The 20,702-nt window shown below is 39.5% G+C and overlaps 1 protein-coding gene across 2 annotated transcripts in view; it reads left to right on the top strand.

Moving 5' to 3' along the window:
- FBN1 (fibrillin 1) overlaps window positions 1–20,702 on the top strand; it is a 385,311-nt gene that overhangs the window by 342,786 nt on the left and 21,823 nt on the right. For both annotated transcript variants that reach the window (XM_075345804.1, XM_075345803.1), the window contains exons 49-63: window positions 360–479; window positions 562–687; window positions 980–1,129; window positions 1,638–1,703; window positions 1,797–1,913; window positions 2,239–2,358; window positions 3,016–3,138; window positions 5,950–6,081; window positions 6,377–6,499; window positions 10,440–10,646; window positions 12,221–12,346; window positions 12,530–12,652; window positions 13,016–13,132; window positions 15,608–15,736; window positions 16,961–17,080. In XM_075345804.1, coding sequence (XP_075201919.1) covers window positions 360–479; window positions 562–687; window positions 980–1,129; window positions 1,638–1,703; window positions 1,797–1,913; window positions 2,239–2,358; window positions 3,016–3,138; window positions 5,950–6,081; window positions 6,377–6,499; window positions 10,440–10,646; window positions 12,221–12,346; window positions 12,530–12,652; window positions 13,016–13,132; window positions 15,608–15,736; window positions 16,961–17,080 — 1,899 coding nt within the window. The remainder of the gene's footprint in view (window positions 1–359; window positions 480–561; window positions 688–979; window positions 1,130–1,637; window positions 1,704–1,796; window positions 1,914–2,238; window positions 2,359–3,015; window positions 3,139–5,949; window positions 6,082–6,376; window positions 6,500–10,439; window positions 10,647–12,220; window positions 12,347–12,529; window positions 12,653–13,015; window positions 13,133–15,607; window positions 15,737–16,960; window positions 17,081–20,702) is intronic.

Genomic DNA, 20,702 nt, shown 5'->3' with positions numbered 1-20,702 from the left:
GTATAATCAAAAAGTTCTGTGTATTTCCAATCCAGAAAATAATCTTACTTGTAGTTATAGTTCTTATTGGATTGCCTGAGTTGAACAAAGCCTATTTATGCCTCCCCCCATATCAGTGGTGGGTGGTCCAACGATTAGAATTTAAGGTGTAGCTATGAGCAAAAATTAACCCTGGCGCTTGCTGTAAAGCATAGCAGATATCCGGTAATTTTAGTGTGAATGTAATGGATGATGGACCTGGGTATTGAGGCTATCGTATTTAGCCAGGGCCTAAAATAATGCATTGTAAGAGATGTTGTGATTACCTTTTTTACTTTTCAGAGGATGTAATATTTTCAATTTCTTATTGTACTTTTTAGATATCAATGAATGCGCCCTTGATCCAGGGAAATGTGCTCCTGGAACTTGTCAAAATCTGGATGGCTCCTACCGCTGTATTTGTCCTCCAGGATATGTTTTGAAAAATGACACATGTGAAGGTAACAAAAAAATAGATTTTGAAATAAGTGTATGTGAACTTTGATGAGAACCTGAGGTTGCACAATTACTGTATCTTCACAGACATTGATGAGTGTGTTGAAGAGCCTGAAATCTGTGCCCTGGGAACGTGCAGCAACACTGCCGGGAGCTTCATCTGTCTTTGTCCAGAAGGCTTCGTGCTTTCCTCTACTGGAAAGAGATGCAGAGGTAATCACTGCAGAAGTCAGATATTTCAATGTGACAAGTAACAAAATAAAAATTAATAATTCACTGTATCAACCAAACCTCTTTTGCCAAGATGAACCCAAAGTGTAACCTTGCCATTGCAAAGTGGCTATAATCAAAGCTATAACTCTATGTATTCACTTAGATAGAGCACAATAAAAAAGTAAATACATTTGTCAACTATGTTCTTAGGTCATTGATTAAACATTGTTAATGTAACATTTAGAGGTTTATAACATTACATATAACATAACTATTTTTTCCTCCATAACAGATGTCAGAGTTGGATTATGCTACTCTAAGTTTGAAGAAGGACAATGTACCGCGCCCAAGTCTAAGAATCACACAAAAACTGAATGTTGCTGTTCCTTTAAAGCAGCTGGATGGGGATCACCATGTGAAATCTGCCCAGTGGAAGGAGATGGTATGATCTAAGAGTTTACCTTGGTTACACATATCAAAGAAACCTTGTAAGACATATTTCATACAAAGCTACAGCTCCTTTAGTAACTGAATGAGTATTACAGAATGACAGGAACCACATTTGTAACATAACCCAGTCATACAAAATAGAGTCTGCTCACATCTCAAAGGGAAACAGTTACTCAGTACAACAACAGAAAGCAAGTTTCCACCCATCTAAACCTGGCGAGGGGCTTGTTTTCAAAGTACTTGAAAGCTAAGAACATTTTTAGATGTCCACAATATGATGTCCAAGTAAATGCATTCCAGGGGAAAATATGACAACCACTTGTGAAGATGCCAAGTTATAACAGGAGAAATACTATTTATGTTTAGTCAACCTCCATTTTTTTCCTTTTTGTGCTAACATCACCTGGAGGGTCATAGCTTGTCTAGGTCACAGCTTCTTGTTTGGAAAATTTAGTTGCATTGGTGGATGCTGTAATAACATTAAATTATTTCTTTTGAAGAGAGTTTCAAAGAAATCTGTCCATACGGACTTGGCAATGAAGTTGGACCAAGTGGGGAACGTCTTGGTAAGATATGATATAATGTGATTATACAACTGTAGGAGAGATACCTCACACTCAGAGATTTACATTGTTGGGTTTGTACATTACCTCCTGTAGATATGGATGAATGCGTGGATCCAGAAAAATGCAAGAATGGGATTTGTATTAACACAGATGGTTCCTACCGGTGTGAGTGCTCCTTTGGCTATGTCCTCACAGGGGAAGAATGTTTGGGTAAGTTCATTTAACCATTAGGGTATATGTTAATAGTAGGTCAGACATAGAACTTTATGTATCCACCTGCTTTCATTGTCTAATGAGAACCAGGCTTGAATCCATAGCATAATGTGAAAAGAATGCAATGATTCTCCATTGTGCAAGCTGGAAGAAACTGAAAAGTCACCGACTGTGTGGGCAGAATTTGGCAATGGCATTTACTATTGCTCCACTATTTTATATATAGCACCATCATTAAGACATGGCCAACATTTTTACCTTACTATATGATTACTGTTTATGGGGACTTGTGGTGATTTGTGTTTTATCGCTGTTTTTTTAGATATTGATGAGTGTTCTGTTGGAAATCCATGCGGAAACGGAACCTGCAAGAATGTGGTTGGTGGCTTTGAGTGCACATGTGAAGAAGGTTTTGAGCCTGGACCAATGATGTCATGTGAAGGTAACTTCTAAACTGGATATTACTTTAATAGAATAATTCAATGTAATTCAAATAGTTCCCTGGTGGTGGGGGTGAGGAGTACAAATCCCAAAATATTACTTCTATCATAATCAGTGGTTAGTATTGTTGCTTGGCTGCACTGGGGTGCTAGGGATAGTTATGATAATGCTAGGGATAGTTATGATAATGTCTGTAAAGTGCGTTGTAATTAATATAAGTGAGTAAAATAAATGCATAAAGTACTCTCAGCTACATATAAATGACTTGTAATATCCTAGTTTAAAGGCACAAAAGCATATTGTTCTTTATTTGTTTTGCCTTTACCAATGATTCATTCCCAGTCACCGTCTGAGGCATCAGTATTTATGCACTGAAGACCAGGTAAAGTGAAGCGCCATCTCTTACTTACACTGGATATAGACTCAGCAAATGTAAAATCTTATTTATAGTCTATTTAAAAGATGACACCATTCAGTACCCAAGGCAAGCAGTGGGCCATGCATTAAAAATAATAAGATCCATCAACACCAGCTTGTAGATGATTTCCAGGTAGCAACATGTAAACTGTGTATAGTAAAACTGTATTGTTGAGCTTCATCAGGAGAGTATACATTCATTTGTTTCTATTCTATGCTAACATGTAGTTTTTATTAACAGATGTTAATGAATGTGCTCAAAATCCCTTGCTCTGTGCTTTCCGCTGCGTTAATACCTATGGAGCCTATGAATGCAAGTGTCCCGCTGGCTATGTGCTCAGAGAAGACAAGAGGATGTGCAAGGGTATGTTTCTTCCATGATTATATCAATAGATTAAGCTATAACATTATTATCCTTCATAATATTAATTATGTAATATAGAGTGTTACACGTCGTGGCTCTCTTATTACAAGGAATGAGGTGGTCCCCCATTCCTTGTCTGCCACGAGCCCTCCTGCTCAGCAGCACCAAAGGTCTGGGAGACTGCAGGAGTTGCCTTCTCAGAAACACAGTAGAAGGGTGACACCTAGTGGTTCTCCTCTTGCAAGGAATGGAGCGGTCTCCCATCCCTTGCCTGCCACGAGCTCTCCTGCTCAGCATCACGAAGGCTCTGGGAGGTTGCGCAGTGTGCAAATAATAGATGCTCAGGGAAGCAGCAAGACTTCCCATGTCTCTGCACATTGTGAAACCGGGGATCCTGCCTTTATGACCCAGAGGCAGGAAGATGAGCATGTGCTCCACGTGACGTCTTCTGATTCGCTCATTGATATCACATGGCCCGATGACGAGGCTGGTGATGTGCTGAATCCTGACTGGCTGGGCCAGGACGTCACGAATCCTGATTGGGTCACGCCCGTCTCGCGCCCGCCCTTGGGTGGAGCTACACCTCCTTAAAAGCTCCCCCTGCCATCATGGCGGTGCGCGACCGTCCTTCTATGTTTGGATGTCTGGCAGCATGCTGCCACGCCACTGCTCAGGCATTATTGTCTTTTGTGGGCTTTGCCCTTGCTGCTCAGGCAGCACCTGGTTTGCAGGCCGTGTTCCTGCCTTGCTGCTCCGGCAGTATCTCCTTTAACAGGCCGTGTTCCTGTCCCAGGTGAGCTCCTCGAGTCTCCACTGGACTCACCTGGTTATTGAAAGCACACGTGCGTGGGCACCTCTGTGCTACCCTCGTGCCATATCCTGTGACTCCCGCTAGCACACGTGCGTAGGCACCTCTGTGCGTCCCCGTGCAACAGGTACACCGATCGAGAAGCCCCGAGCCATACAACCCTCACGGGTTAGGGCGGACCGGTGTACATAGATCGTCTGTGACCTTCCAGACGATCACTAGTAGCAACCCGCTCACTCTTTCCTGACCATAGCAGCGGTCCCTTACACCGCACAGTGGACCTTGACCGGCGGAAGCTGTCCATTTCCCATCTTGGCACGCTTCCCTGGGTCCCCCTCATAACAATAGAGTGACAAAATGTAAGATTCATAATGGAACCTTATTTAAAACCAGATTCATGTACAATCGTAATGATAACTAGGTGTAAGTGCAAAGGTATCCTAAAGAGAACTACCCTTTTATTAGCATATGTCATCAGTTCTTATCATAATTTGCTTAGGAAACATACAAAGAAAATATTGCCAATGTAAAGTAGAATAATTCAGTTGAAAATAAAATATATTATATAAGGTATATATGGGCACATGGGCTTTTTACAAATGTTTATATACAGACCAAAAATGTCAAAAAAGCCAATTAATAGGGAATTTCATGGAAGGACAACTGATTTACTGTCCTAGGGGTGGTGGGCACAGTGTACATGGTTTACGGTACTTTCCACCCTGGTCATGTGCGTCTTTGAGGTTAGTAGAGAACCCTGCAGGTCTACTGTGCAAACTCAGAAAAAGAAGCCGTGACAACACAACATGCCAGCGTGCTCTATCCCAAGCTCTTCCATACAGTGTTTGGCAAGCTCAGTGTGTGAAGTTAAGACTTATTCAGACGAGTATATAATCAGTCCATGCAAAACAGGTAGCATATGGACAGCACAAGGACTATTCTAGGGCGATGTGGTAGTTCACATGAACATTCTTACACGTGGAATGATGATCTGCATGTAACATATTGCAGCATGCTTTACTTTGATCCATATTCTGGATCAAACTTGCCAATTTGAAGTCAATAGGTGAACATTAAATGACCTTAGGTTGGGGTGCATAGGGACTTTGGTGGCCAAATGCAGACCTAACTCTGAAGCCTATCCTAAGTGAGGAGCATTCCCCATTTATATTGGATTAATAAGTGCTCATTCACACATTGATTTTTCTCCCATTAATTTTTCTTGTACAGTTTCATTAGTGTTTGGTCAGTGTGTCAGTTTTATCATCAGGGTTTTCTGATATTTTTTGTGTATGCCATGGCTTCACCCTTCAAATAAATATATAAAAAACAGACAGGGTTAGGATAGCATCCAAGTGCTGTTCAAATTATTCACTGACTTGCTATGGAGGGTTTGATCTATGACTTGGACCGAACGTTGCCTTTTTTCCTGTAAAACTTTGAATATATGAACAGCCCCATTAACGTTAATGGGAATGAGTTCAATCAGCAAAAATAACTGTTAGAACTTGTAAAGTAAAAGCGAATGTCTGACTGAACTCTTAGAAATCATTTTTGTAGATCAAAGTTTGTTTCTTTTTACCAGCAGCCTTAGGCTTCATTCACACAAGTGATTTTTCTCATACACTACAAACAAACAGATTTTCATCAGTGTTTTGGCCAGTTATTTGAAGACTGTAGACTTGAATGGGCGAGTTAGATCCACGACTAGTCTTTGTTTCTGTCTGTTTTTTGGGAGTTTTTTTGTGGGCTACTCCGTCACAGACATGTGAACTGCTAATGCTAATAGACTATTTAGACTATAATGGGTACCGTACATGTTTTATCAGTAAAAAATACAGATACAACTCGTGAATGAAAAACAAGCCCTAATGATGAGTAGTGTCTAGTGTTTTCATGCATTCAGTAATGAACAAGCTGTAGGATGCTCATTGTCATCTACAGATACAGGAAAAAAATACAAATATTGTTTGACCTGCAAAGTGCTCCTTTCTCAATTATAGATCAAGATGAGTGTGAAGAAGGTCTACACGACTGTGAAGACAAGCAGATGACTTGCAAGAACCTCATAGGGACATATATGTGTATTTGTGGACCAGGATATCAGCGCAGACCAAATGGTGAAGGGTGCATGGGTAAGTGACATTGAAGATAAATGCACCAAGCGCCTATACAGAGTTAATAAGCAAATGTAAAACTTTTTTATAGATAAGTAAATTATAATAATTTTATTAAAATGAAGCAATCATGTCCAGTTACATTTACACAATAGTCCATTCAAGTAATGCTTTAAACGAATGTTATTACAAGTGCTGTAGAGCTATGTGTACGGTAGACATGTCCAATGCCAACAGGGAATATGATGGGTTAACATGCAAGTAATAAGTAGGTATTAGGCCCAGTATAATATGAATGTTCTTCTTTTATAAGATGTGAACGAATGCAGTAAACCTGGATTATGTGAAAATGGAAAATGCCTGAACACAGTGGGCAGCTACAAGTGTGAGTGTGCAGATGGATTTAACGCCAGCGCTACGGAGACAGAATGCATTGGTGAGTATAAAAAGACCACAATTCATAAGGACATATACGTAAATATGATAGTATTGTGCTTTCACTTTTTATACAAATCTATACAAGTATTTTTGGTAATTACAAGGCATAATTAAAACTTGAGACAGTTCAATTTAAATACTGAACAAAACCATACAGTTCTATACAATAATTTTTTGTAATATTTAAAATGTATGTCACCACGTATATATATAATCATGGCCAAAAGTGTTTGTACACTTGAAATTGATCCAGAAAAAAAGTATTTCTCCCAGAAAATGATTGCAGTTACACTTTTTGTTATACACATTTATTTCCTTTGTGTATATAGGAACAACACAAAAAAAAAACTGAGGAAAAAAAGCAAAATGGACATAATTTCACACAAAACCCCCAAACTTGGAAAGATAAAATTGTTGGCACCTTTCAAAAATTGTGGGTAAAGAACTTTATTTCAAGCATGTGATGCTCATTCATATTCACCTATGGCAAGTAACAGGTGTGGGCAATATGAAAATCACACCTAAAACTAGATAAAAAGGGGAGAAGTTGACTCAATCCTTGCATTGTGTGTCTGTTTGCGCCACACAAAGCATTGAGAACAGAAAAAGGAGAATAAAACTGTTTGAGGACTTGAGAACCAAAATTGTTGAAAAATATTAACAATCTCACGGTTTCAAGTGTATCACCAGCCAGAGATCTTAATGTTGCTTTGTCCATGGTGTACAACTTAATCAAGAAGTTTACATCACATGACACTGTAGCTAATCTCCCTGGACGTGGACGGCAGAGAAAAATACATGAGAGGTTGCAACGTAGGATAGTCTCGATGGTCTCCAATCAAGTTCCAAAGAAATTCAAGCTGTCCAGTAGGCTGAGGATGCATCAGTGTCAACTCACACTATCCATTAGCTTTTCAATTAAATTAAATGGTATGGCAGGAGACCCGGTAGGACCACACTGACACAGAGGTATAAAAAAGCTAGACTGCATTTGTCAAAATGTGTGTGAGTTAAGGTGGCTTTACACACTACGAGATTGCTAAAGCGATCTCGTTGGGATCACGGAATTTGTGACGCACATCCGGCCGCTTTAGCGATGTTGTTGTGTGTGACACCTACAAGCGATTTTGAATTGTCGCAAAAACGTTCAAAATCGCTCATCGGTGACATGCCCCCCTCTTCCCAATTATTGTTGCTGCTGCATTACCGATGTTGTTTGTCGTTCCTGCGGCAGCACACATCGCTATTTGTGACGCCGCTGGAACGACGAACATCTCCTTACCTGCGTCCACCGGAAAAGGAGGAAGGAAGGAGGTGGGTGGGATGTTCCGGCTGCTCATCTCCTCCCCTCCTTTCCTATTGCTGTGACGTCGCTGTGACGCTGAACAAACCGCCCCCTTAGAATGGTGGCGGGTCGCCGGTCACAGCGACGGCGCTGCACAGGTATGTGCGTGTGATGCTGTCGTAGCGATAATGTTCGCTACGGCAGCGATCACCACATAACGTGCCACCGACGGGGGCTGGTGCTATCGCACGCGACATCGCTAGCCGATGCTAGCGATGTCGCAGCGTGTAAAGCGGCCTTAAGCCAAAATCCTTCTGGGAAAGCATCTTGTGGACAGATGAGACCAAGATAGAGCTTTTTGGTAAAGTACATCATTCTACTTTTTACTGAAAACGGAATGAGGCTTACAAAGAAAAGAACACGGTACCTAGAGTCAAATATGGTGAAGGTTGAAAGAGGTTTTTGGTTGTTTTGCTGTCTCTGGCGCTGGGTGCCTTAGCTGTGTGCAAGACATGAAATCTGAAAATTACCAAGGATTTTGGGTCACAGTTTAGTGTCCAATGTCAGAAAGCTGGGTATGCGTCCTAGATCATGGGTCTTCCAGCAAGACAAGGATTCCAAACATATTTCAAGAAGCAACCAGGAATTAATGGAAACAAAGCACTGAAGAGTTCTGAAGTGGCAGCAATGAGTCCGGATCTAAATCCCATTGAATACCTGTGCAGAGATCTTAAAATTCATATTGGGAGAAGGCGCCTTCAAAAAGAAAGACCTGGAGTATTTTTCAAAAGCAGAGTGGTCAAAAATTCCAGTTTAGCGGTATAAGAATCTTATTGATGGTTATAGGAAGCGATTGATTGCAGTTATTTATTCCAAGGGATGTGCAACCAAGTATTAAGTTGAGGGTGCCAACAGTTTTGTTCAACCCATTTTTGGAGTTTTGTGTAAAATTAAGTCTAATTTGCCATTTGTTTTCTTTTTTTTGTGTTGTACCAATACACACAAAGGAAATAAATGTGTATAACAAAACATATGTAATTGGAATAATTCAATAATTTACTGGGAGAGATACTTTGTTTCCAGGAACAATTTCAAGGGTGCGCCAACACTTTCAGCCATATATATCTATATATATATATATATATATATATATATATATATATATATATATATATATATATATATATATATGACTGCACGCTCCACCATTTCCCTAAGGACAGCTTTTTTAATAGTGCTATGGAACTAATTCAGCAAATGTTTCTTTGCATGGTGAAGTGCTACTATTCCCCTCTTACTTTGAATCTATTTGAAGCAAAAATATAGGAAGTGTATCATCAGAAAATTACATATAATGCAAAGCTATTTTCACACCGGCATCAGTTTTGGAGCTTTAGTTGCAGTTTCTGCTATTTTTGACTCAAGTAGAATAAGGCCATGTGCACATGTTGAGTATTTGTGAGTTTTCCACCTCAGTATTTGTAACCAAAACCGGGGGTGGGTGAATAATCCAGAAGTGGTGCACATGTTTCTATTATACTTTTCCTCTGCTTGTTCCACTTCTGGTTTTGGCTTAAAAATACTGAAGTAAAAAAAATCACCGAATATGTCACGTGTACACGTGACCTCATAGACAACACTTTCTTTCTACAAAAGTAACTTAATGGAACCCAATGTATACTTTTATAAGACAATGGGGTCTACACGTGCTACCATGTCCGTCTGATAGAGCTGACACAGCTTTATAGCTTCAATTATGAACTGAAGCAACAACGCTGATGTAAATGCCATCTGAACATACTTTAAACATGCCTGATGCTGTTTTATTTGTTGCTATACAGCTAAAATATCTCAAAATATTCCATATTTCACACTGGTCTCTGAAATAGTCATAATAGACTGGTGATTCCACTTTTCTACTAGTCACTTGTCAGCTTTGCTGTATAGACTGGGTTTGGATGTAAACAGTCATTTCATTCGCTAGCCTTTGCGGGAGAAGGCTGTACTTCCTTTTATTGCATTTATCCAAAAGTACACCTTGCTGTACCATCAACACAGAAAATGCAGGAAAGAATTAGTGATCTCCAATATGGTAGCCCAGTGTTCTAAAAAATAGTTAGCGTAATACAAAAATTAGAACCAACATTATTTATGTGCTCCAGACTTACACATAAACCCATACATGAGACATTCAGTTTAAGGGGGTTATTAGGGTTAAAAAATACAGAATTTTATACTACTTTAAAAAGGAATTTGTAGATAAAGTATAAGCAGTAATTTTGCTGCTAGTTCTAGATTGACTGTGACACTTTAATAGCTGGAGATCCCCCATTTGGAATCTTCATTCATCTTATAGCAGCTCATCTATTAATATCACTCGGCCTGGTGTACTAAGCCCGTGTATTACACAACAGCCCATTGATTTCCGTAGCATCTGAGCAATTTTTCCTGTGGTGGACATACAGCTGATCATTGTAGGCTCCATCCTATGAAAAGCTTAGAGTTGGACACTTAAAGAAAAAATAATTTAGAAAGGAGACCACTCCTATAATCCAAGATTTTCATAGTAGTGTATACAAACAAAATGGCTAGTATGTGTTTAGTGCTCCATTTTTCCTTTGACTAGTATTTACCATCTTGTATTTTGTATCAGACAACAGGCTTGGATATTGCTTCACTGAAGTTCTTCATACCATGTGTCAACTCGGTTCTTCCACCCAGAACTCCGTCACCAAGTCTGAATGCTGTTGTAACTCAGGCAGAGGATGGGGTATTACTTGTGAGATCTGCCCCTTTCATGGCACAATACAGTTTAAAAAGCTTTGTCCTTATGGCCGAGGATTCACAACAGGAGGAGAAGGTATGTTTCTTGTATTAGAATATTCCATGTAGTATTATTGCACTGTTATTAACAGTTCAATTTAGTCTTGATGGTTAAAGAGGACACATATGTATTTCATGGTGTTTAGCAAGTTTTCATATATCCATTGCTACACAATGGATCAATATGGAAACTTACGCGCCCTAGAAATGAGCAGATCTGATGAAATTAGAATTTGCCAAATTGTGTAGATTTGCAGTGATGTTGTCCTCCACCAACTGAATGTCCCTTATTATGCCATAGGGTCTCTCTTGAGCTCAGAGCATAGTAGGCATAAGATGTAAGAAAAAAAAAACATACTACACCACCTCTGTCCATTGCCTATGCTGCTCACTGTCCATTTCTTAGAGCCCCTTCTTTTTCCTATTGCAAGCCTCATCTTCCATCCTACTCACTGTAGGGCCCAAATTTTAGCCATATCCAGGCCTTGGAGGTCACTACATAGTGACGGCATGGACGTGCAATGCCCAGTGACCTCTGAGGCCTGGTAAACAGGTTGGAGCTACAACCACAGAAAAAAGAGGACTTCAGGATTGGATGGTGGGCAGCAAACAAAGAAGGTGCCAGAAAGGTGAGAAATGAGGTAAGGATTGCTTTGTAAGCCTTTGACTGCCATATTTTGCTCAGCAAAATGATGGCCAGCAAAGCAAATTTCCAAATCTCCGTATCCTCAAAAATGAGGATTATTTTGCTATTTGGGTAGAATTCAATAAGTTTACAATAAATGTGATCATCTCTAATGTGCACCTTATAACTATACATTTTCTAATAAGGGAGGCATATCTGCAGATCTTTTCATGAGATTTACTGTACATAGCACAAGGATATTTCTTGGTGCCTTAGGGGTAAGTGCAGTAAAAGCACACGGTCCAATGGAGCAGCCTTTAGTATGTACAATGGGGGGATATTGATATACAGTACGTATATCACCCAGGCAGTAATTCTGGAGGGCAGCGAGGACACCTGATTGGGCTGTATGTGGAGCATAGTGTATGTGTGCTTGGAGCTGTAATGGTAAGATATTAGAGAAATGTGGAAAACAAAATTGTTTTGAATGGTTAAATCTAGTCTGATTTTATTAAAGGGGTTATCCGGCTTATTTTGCTTTTTTTTTGTTATTTCACTGTTCGCTACATAGGGGCAGGTAGGTGGATAGCAGCTACCTACCTGCCCTGCTGTCAGCCCCTCTCCCCCGGCTCAGAGCGGTCATGGGTATGACCTCACAGAGGTCCTGCAAGAGACAAAGTGAATCATTTGTATAATACTTATGCTAATTCTAACAGGGGGAGGGGATAACTATGAATACCCCCCAGATATTATCTGCTCCTTTGCTGCTGTCAGACAACAAGCAGCTAATTTTATAAACTTTACTTTCTTGGATTTCAAAACCTAAACATCCAAGCTGACCACTACAGGTATGTTGATAAGCAGCCTGATAGTGCCAGTATAGCTCTAGCTTTAGGTTATATACGAAAATCCTGGTGATTGGTTGCCTTTAAGTGATTGTATGTTATCAACACTTTTACTGACCTGATTTTCTTGCATATTTTCAGATATTGATGAGTGTCATGTACTACATGGAATCTGCCGGAATGGACAATGTATCAATGAGAGAGGCTCGTATAAGTGTGAATGCAATCCCGGCTATATTCCGGATGTGACTGGCACTTCTTGCATAGGTACGCTCTCCTTCCACAATACCAGGGCAAACGTGTGGCCAAGTCCCATTGTATAGAAGAAACTCATCCATAGTTGTTCTTGATTGTTCCATTATATCTTCCTATTAAGGATATTTTACATATTCTCCATTAAGGCTGCATTGTATTAAGCTTTCTTAATATCAGATGTTATTTTCCATACAGACCTTGATGAATGTACTCAGTCTCCCAAACCCTGTAACTTTATCTGTAAAAATACTGATGGAAGTTTCCAGTGTTCCTGTCCTCGCGGCTACGTGTTACAGGAGGATAGGAGGAGCTGTAAAGGTAATGTTACATATATAGAATTACACACTTCATCCATCTTGACTTGTTTGGTATGAATGCCATATGTTTGCCACTCCATAATCCAAGAATGACTGCATTAAATGGAGACTCACAGAAAATAAATCATAGACAGCTTGGTCTACAGAACAGTAGGGCATTTTAAGGTAGAATAGTTTCTTTTATTTTGGATAGAAAATTGGTTTCAAAAGTGTTCACAGAATTTAAACATTTGCTAAGGTAAAACCGTACAAGGCACAAATAATACATGTCTAATTCATGGATAAATGATGTGAATAAATAAATAATTAAGCAATATCCACCTAGAGAGATATAAAGCTTTAATATTTTTATATTTCCACTCAGACCTTGATGAATGTGCCACCAAACAACACAACTGCCAGTTTATATGTGTCAACACAATTGGAGGATTTACATGTAAATGTCCTCCCGGGTTCACCCAGCACCATACTGCTTGTATCGGTAAGTGTATCTGAGAACAAAGACTATTTTCCATGTACCTTGATACTGACGGCAGGAAAGAAGGCAAAATATATACAGTATATATGTACTAGTAATCTGCCTATGTGCGTGAAGAATGGAGACAAATGAACAATATTAAATGTGCCAATGTGCACAATACTATATAACTGCATATTATCTTATCATAGGTTTGTGCGACCCTTACATTGAATGCTGCTTTTTTAAATCCCGTGTTCATTAGAGCATTTACTATTCTTCATTTATACATACACATATATATACAATATATATAGACAAATATATATATATCTATATATATACAATATATATATATATATATATATATATATATATATATATATATATATATATATATATATATATATATATATATTAGGAATTGGTGCACTAAATTTTTGTTACTCCTTGATTACCCGTTTGGCGGTTCTGTTTTTAGGAGTAGACTAATGTAATAATTGTATCCACTTCATAGCTGATGGAAATGGAAGCAGGAGAACCCCAATGATTGAGTCAGCATGGGTTCCATTATGTGTCAGTTTTTGGTTCTCTCGGGCACTGAGTAAACAAAGCTGAGTAAAAACCTTTGAAAAATCATAACATTTTTGCTATACACGAGGCTGCATACAATTTTTTTGACTTTTGGCTTTTTCTTGCCATTTTTGCAGAGTTGTGACAAAGTGGGCAGAGCTGAGGCAGGACTGAGGAGTCGGGGGTATGGTGACCCCTGCTCATCAAATCTTACTCCAGTCTATGGCACCTACCACTTTGCACCTTGCTGTTATTGAGTCAGAGTCATGGTGTGATCTTTCTTCCATTCTAAAAAGAGAGAGGTAACAGAACCTATAATACTTGATGGGGTTCCTCTGCTTCTATTGCTTCAGTTTTGCAACAGATTCATTTTTGATGTTATTCAATTTTTCTGTTCCTCAAAGCAGAACTGGAAAGTCCAAACAGAAGTGTAAGCATAGCCTAAGTTCAGTATTGTAAGTTGGGTTGTATAAAGTTGCCATATTTTCCATGTTTAATGTCCATTATCAGGAATCCCAGTTGTCAGTGTTGTTCTTTGCTGAATGTTATCTTTAGGGCTCAGTCACATAGTTGTATTTCAGCTCCATACAAGCTCCAGGGTGGACTTGGCGCTAATCTAGACTCATACAATTTTATAGCATAATTTGGTATTTCTTATGGAGGCTAATTGAGAAGCTTTGGATTCACAGTCTCACACAGTGACAATATTTTCTGTGCTGCTATGAGCCCTTTTATTAGTTTAATATGTGGATAAAATGTATTATGGCTTTCTGGTTGGCGGTGAAGAACAGGAAGCTGAATATTTCTCACATGAGGTTTCATGTCATCATGTTCTTATTTAGTAATTGTTACAATAACAAACATGATGGAATACCCTAGTGTCATACTTAGCACTCGATGATTAGATTTTTGTTACTTACTCCTTGATCTTTGGAAATTAGAACCATCAAATTTAAATCTAGTGAGAAGACCATGATCTTCTCTGTTGAGCTTGAATGACAAAAATGTATAATTATTTACTTATTATAAGAGTGAGTAGAGGAGAAGTGGAGAAGTATATCTAGCAGTGATATTATTTTCTGACCATCTGTATAACAACAAGGTAACCTAATCATCAGCTGGTTAAACCGTGATCAACAATTAATGCTACTACAGTAATTTAGAAACTCAGACATTTAAGTAAGTTTGAAGGGGTAATCGCATTTCTCACCTATCCACAAGACATGTGATAAATGTATGATCTGTGAGGGTCCTACTGCTAGGACCCCCAACAATCGCAAGAATTAGGGTCTCATGTCACCAAAATGGTAGTAATTGCCATTTCATTTAATGTCTATGTAAATGGTGATAACTTGTGAAACTACCACTCTTAGTGGACCATAAAATCTAGTTGAGCAGTAATAATACATGTCCCATACATGGAAGACTTTGGGACCATCATTTTTGGGATCAGGTGGGGATCTAAGCAGTTGAATAAAAACAATTGTCACATTTCCTGTGTATAAATGATGGATGGACTTGGAACAATTCCAACGACCAACTAATGAAACCTAAAAAGCTGGCCCTGATTTCTGGGAGTAGTGGAATTATAGAAAGGTTTAGTTTGAGTTCTTCTGCTGCTTCTTTCTGAAGTTTTAGAATGTTTGAGGTGCCCCCTCCTTCTTTTTCCCAACATCTGCCATGAAGGAACAATTGGGACATCCTCTAAACAATAAATGGTTAGGCTGTCCTGCTGAATTGACCACTTTGCTGACATCACATAAGCTAAGGCCACTTTTAGTAGAGTCTTTGCTGGGAAACGTCTTAGATGTACTATAGTGGTGACCATAAGGAAAGGTTATCATTATCATTGATTCCATCTTGTTCCGAGCTATATTCTGAAATCTTATTTATAAATCGTTGTTTTTTTCCTTCTGTATACTTCAGATAACAATGAGTGTGCTGCAGAAATGAACTTGTGTGGCTCTAAGGGCATATGTCAGAACACGCCGGGAAGTTACGCTTGTGATTGCCAGCGTGGATTTGCACTCGATCAGAGCGGAGCAGCGTGTGAAGGTACATGAATTACTCCATGGTGCAAATATATTCATGGAGATTTACTCCTAATAATTACACTGTTATATGCTTCCGGAATTAAAATGCCTAAGGTGGGCCAATTATCTTATATACTAGCTGTTGTTTACAGAAGTCCACATGTACATTAGTCACAATGAACAGACTTTGACCCTATTTGTTGCATTGAAGCATCTAGTCAGTGGGGGCAAAGGTCATTGTGAAGGAAGGGGGAGCAGGGTGAGCTGTGACATCTTCTATTGAGAATGGAGGATCATATGCTTATCTTCTGTGTATTTAGGTGTTATAGAGGTTGGCCACTACTTTTACATTGATGGCCTAAACTTAGGATAGGTCAATAAAGTCCGATGAGCTGGGGTCCAACAACCCGCACCTCCCCTGACCAGCTGATTTCCGTGCCATTGGCGGCAGGAGGTGGCCTGGGAATGCTCAGTTCCGGAGCTGCCCTATCTTCTGATAGCAGCCGCGACCGGGTTCTGCATATCAGGGAAGGCCATCTATGTTAACATAGTGGTCCATCCCTTTAATTCAGCCTCTGATAATATGGAGCCGTCAGATAACTCTTCAAAACAGGAAGTATGAGTCTAAAAAAGGCCCAGTGGCAACTGTGAAATTTTCAAAATTCCTTATTTTGTTTTTCTAATAAAGATGGCAATATGAAACAAAAAAGCATTTGCAAAAATTAAAGAAACACGTAACAAAAAAATTGAGCAGTAGGTAATTTTTTGATAACTACTTCCCTTTAAAACAGTGCAGCGTCAGTTACATCTGGCCAATTGTATGCCCTAGAGGCAGCCTAGGTCCTGAGGACATGATCAAGTGATGTCCCTATTTGTGAGGTGGAACATCACTTGTTCTTATTCTTACATTAGCCAAAGAAAACAGCACTGTTTATTTTTGCAGGAGCTCTTTTCTCAGTTATGGGAAGGTGGCTGGTACATGCTGTGGGGTCTAGCACAATGTGGCCAAGTAGATATAACGGTTAAAACCATCTTGCTGCCAAAGAATCATAAATATTTGATTTTTCTACTGTGGTTTTTTTTTGTTTATCATCTACAAGTACAATTATAAGGAAACGGCTGTTCTAAAATTTCTGTTTATTTTCATATATTCTTTATAGTTGTATGAATTGTTAGAGTATAGACACCACTCTGTATTCATCGAGTTCTGAAATATATAAAAACTGTTCCATTTTTTGTTATCTAGATGTGGATGAATGTGATGGAAGCCATCGTTGTCAACATGGATGTCAGAACATCATGGGTGGATATAGGTGTAGTTGTCCACAAGGCTATCTTCAACATTACCAGTGGAATCAGTGTGTGGGTGAGTATTCTTACTTAGGGATTTGATCATTTAGTTATTAAACTTTTCTTGAAGATGACTGGATGTGGTTGTTCCAGTACTGGTTATGGACTACATAACAAGTTCTCACCATCTCTGGGAACTCTTTCAATCCTGATGAAGCTGCTTGAGAGAATGCAAAAGGGGTATAAAGCGGTCATCAGAGTAAAAGGGGAGATTTTGGGGAATTTAAGGTTTAATATATATTCTAGTTTGTGGAATTCTGGTTGGCCTTTCTAAACAGGCCAGTAAATGACTGGTGCTTGCCTTCACTGTAGCCATTTAACTGTGTGAATCTTGCAGTGTAAACCCAGCAGACCAAGCAGATTGCACTGAATGATCGTTAGTAATACGTATACAGGGAGATTCAATCGAAAGAGGCCCCAAATATTCTGTAATAACTCACGCTAGGATAAACAAGCCAGAAAGCGTTGCAAAAACACTTATATATGGGTCACTGAAAATCCTGTGCTACTCACCAAAAATCCTTACATGGTCAAAAAGTCAGTGTATGGTGCTTGATGTCTCAGTTGTACGCCATAGACCCCATTTTCTGTGACACCACCATGAACACTGATGTGTACCTGGACATTTTTGAACAGTTCATGAATCAAATAGATGATCATGAGTTAACGGAAGATTAGTTGCAGCATGATTGAGCACCTCGGCACAAAGCATGGCAGAAATTGAGTCTTTTTCAACAGCAAGGTCATTTGAAAGGGGCTTTAGCCACCACCGTAACTAGGTGTGACACAAACAGACTTCTTTCTTTGGCTTAAAGAGAAAGTCAATCAGAAAAAGCCTCACGTTGTGGAAGATTTGAAGCAAAATGTCCAACGTGAAATTGCTGCTATGCCCATCATATCTACAGTATAACGATAGGTTCAGAAACATGGAGCACTGAATGGATGTGTCTGACAGTAAATGTAACTCCCTTCTAGCATCGCATGTAATGTAGTTGCTTACACGTACAACAAGATATGTGGAGTATATTTTTTAGCTCAGATTGCTTCATCCTAACAAGAGTTTCAGGAGCTCTTTTGAGTGAATCTCTCTATAGTATACAACATATATTGTAGTCCATAACAAAGTTTAGGAATAATTAAGTACCATATAGACTTGAGAATAATTGGGGAACGAGCATTCGTACAAACGTTTATACCTGATTAGCGGTCTGTCTGAACAGGATGGCATTCACCTGATGAATGAGCAAATATTCTCTGAGTATGTGTGATGCAGACTTAAAAATGAATGCTATATGAAGCATATCATTCTGTATAGACAGGAGATAACTATGGTACACAACAAAATTGTATTAACAATCAGACAGTGCACATAGAATTCTGGACGGTCTGTCTAAATAGGCCAGTAATTTAGGATGGTGGTAGAAGGGTTAATGCTGCACTGCCATGAATGAGTGGAAACGCCAAGAAAAATTGATGGTGATTTTATTAACAATGCATTTCGGAGATATCATCTCCTTCATCAGATCAAAATCACAGAACCAAATCAGAGAATCAAATCAAGCAAAGAAGGGAAAAAACGTCAACAACCGTATCAGTGGTGAAAGTATGTGAACCTTTAGGATTAATAGCTCATTTGAAAGTGAAATTAGAGTTTGGTGCGTTTAGTTAATGGGATGACGGGCCAACCTTTATTTATTTTTTTTTAACAAAAAAACAAGGATCTTGTCATGATTGACTCCTGGCTCAGCTGGAGCGGAGCCTTTTTTTTAGTTTCACTTCTGATGCAAGTCACGTTAGGGGTTAATCCTTTCTGCCTCGTTCTGGAGGTCAGGCTGCTTGATTAGGGCACTGTTTCTCTTGGACTTCGCCAGTGATACTTCTGGCTCTGCTGTGTTCTGCTCTTGAGTGACCTGTTGTCTGCCCTGCCCCCTCCTGACCTCCGTGTTCACCTGACCTGTTAACCTCCTCTGTTGTCTGTTTCCATCAGTGTCTCTCCTGCTGTCTCCCTGTTCGTTCCTTATCTGTTTACCTTTATTCTGTCTTGTCTTCCCACTCCCCCTCGCTTCTAGGCTCTGATTTCCCGGCTACTGACTATTTGCTTCCCTCTGACTATGTTTAGACTTTGCCCTTGTGTACTTACAAGACCTCATGTTGTGACACGGTTTTCTGACGATTCTACTGCCATCTGGTGGGCTTGACTAGTATTACCTCTGCTAGGGAATTCCCTGCTCATACGTTTCCTCCACTTTTATGCCCCCTAGTGGATTACCAGCTAACTACCTTCTCAGATAGTTTCAGGAATCCTCTCAGTCCCACATTACTGCGCTGTACTGCTATTGTACATCTTAGAGTACAGCGTGACAGATCTATTAATGTGTGATTTTCACAAGACATGTTTGTGGAAGTGTATCATGGCATGAACAAAGAAGATTTCTGAGAACCAAAGAAAAAGAGTTGTGGATGCTCCTCAGGCTGTAAAAGGTTACAAAACCATCTGTAAAGAGTTTGCACTCTACCAATTTACAGTCTGACATACTGGGCCCAATCCATCAAACCTTTCACACCAAAATTCTGGCGTAAGCTTTGAAACGTTTAGGCACAACTCTGCTTACACCTATGACTTTTGTCATTTTTACACCAGTTTCTCCCAGCTCAGACAAAATGGGCAGAGCTGGACAGGGATGGAAGCATGGCAGGATGTCACAGCTGGTCTAATTGAGCCAGGAATCTTGCATGGAGGCGCTTGCCACTCATCAGATGTACCAGATTTATGCCGAAGTGTGAATCAGGAGCATCTGAATCCAGCACGCTGGTCTTGATGAATTGGGTCACTTCAATATAAATATATGAAATTCAAGGCCATTATTACCATCTTCTGGAGTGATCGACTAACAAAGATAACTACATAACAAGGCATATAATTGTCCGTCAGGTCATCAAGGAAGCCAAGGTGACCTATAAGCAGCGAAACACCTCTCTGATTACCTACTCATATGTTCACCATGAGGAAGACACTGAACAACAATGGCTGGCATGGCAGGATTAGAAGGACAAATCCACTGCTGTCCAAAAAAAACTTTGCTGCCCATCTGTAGTTTGCTGCAGATCATCTGGACAAGCCAGAAGGCAATTGTAACAATGTTTTGTGAACAGATGTCCGGACAGTGGCATCAACAGAGACATGAACTTTATGTGCATCTGATTTTCGTTAAAATGTGTTTATACCCCACACAAAGCCTAAAAGAAGTTACAAAGCCTAAAACAAATAGTTGCATGATTGGCCATAAAAGTCATAAAAAGCAACTAATATGTCTTTGTTCCCCAGGAGTTAAATGCCTACCACGGAAATTACCAAGCACAAACATGTTTTGCCGTAGTTGGGGTAGTGTTCATGTAGTTTATAATATATTCCCGTCACCTCTTTACCAGACTACTGCAGTCATCATGTGGCTTGGGAAAAGTCACATTTGTTTTGTTTAGTTGTAAACATAAGCAATCACAGTACCAATAATAGGAACTGTTCTATTAATGCCACATGTAATGCTGGCAGATGTGTTTTGTGTTGTTTGCCATCTGTTAGTGAAGACGTGTGTCACCATGGCTTCATTATGTTATTGTTCTTTAATAGGCATAGGAAG

This window comes from Anomaloglossus baeobatrachus, chromosome 4 (assembly GCF_048569485.1).
Source record: "Anomaloglossus baeobatrachus isolate aAnoBae1 chromosome 4, aAnoBae1.hap1, whole genome shotgun sequence".
In the NCBI taxonomy this organism is placed as follows: domain Eukaryota; kingdom Metazoa; phylum Chordata; class Amphibia; order Anura; family Aromobatidae; genus Anomaloglossus; species Anomaloglossus baeobatrachus.
Note: the sequence above shows the minus strand (reverse complement) of the source record. Positions and strands in the feature narration are given on the sequence as shown.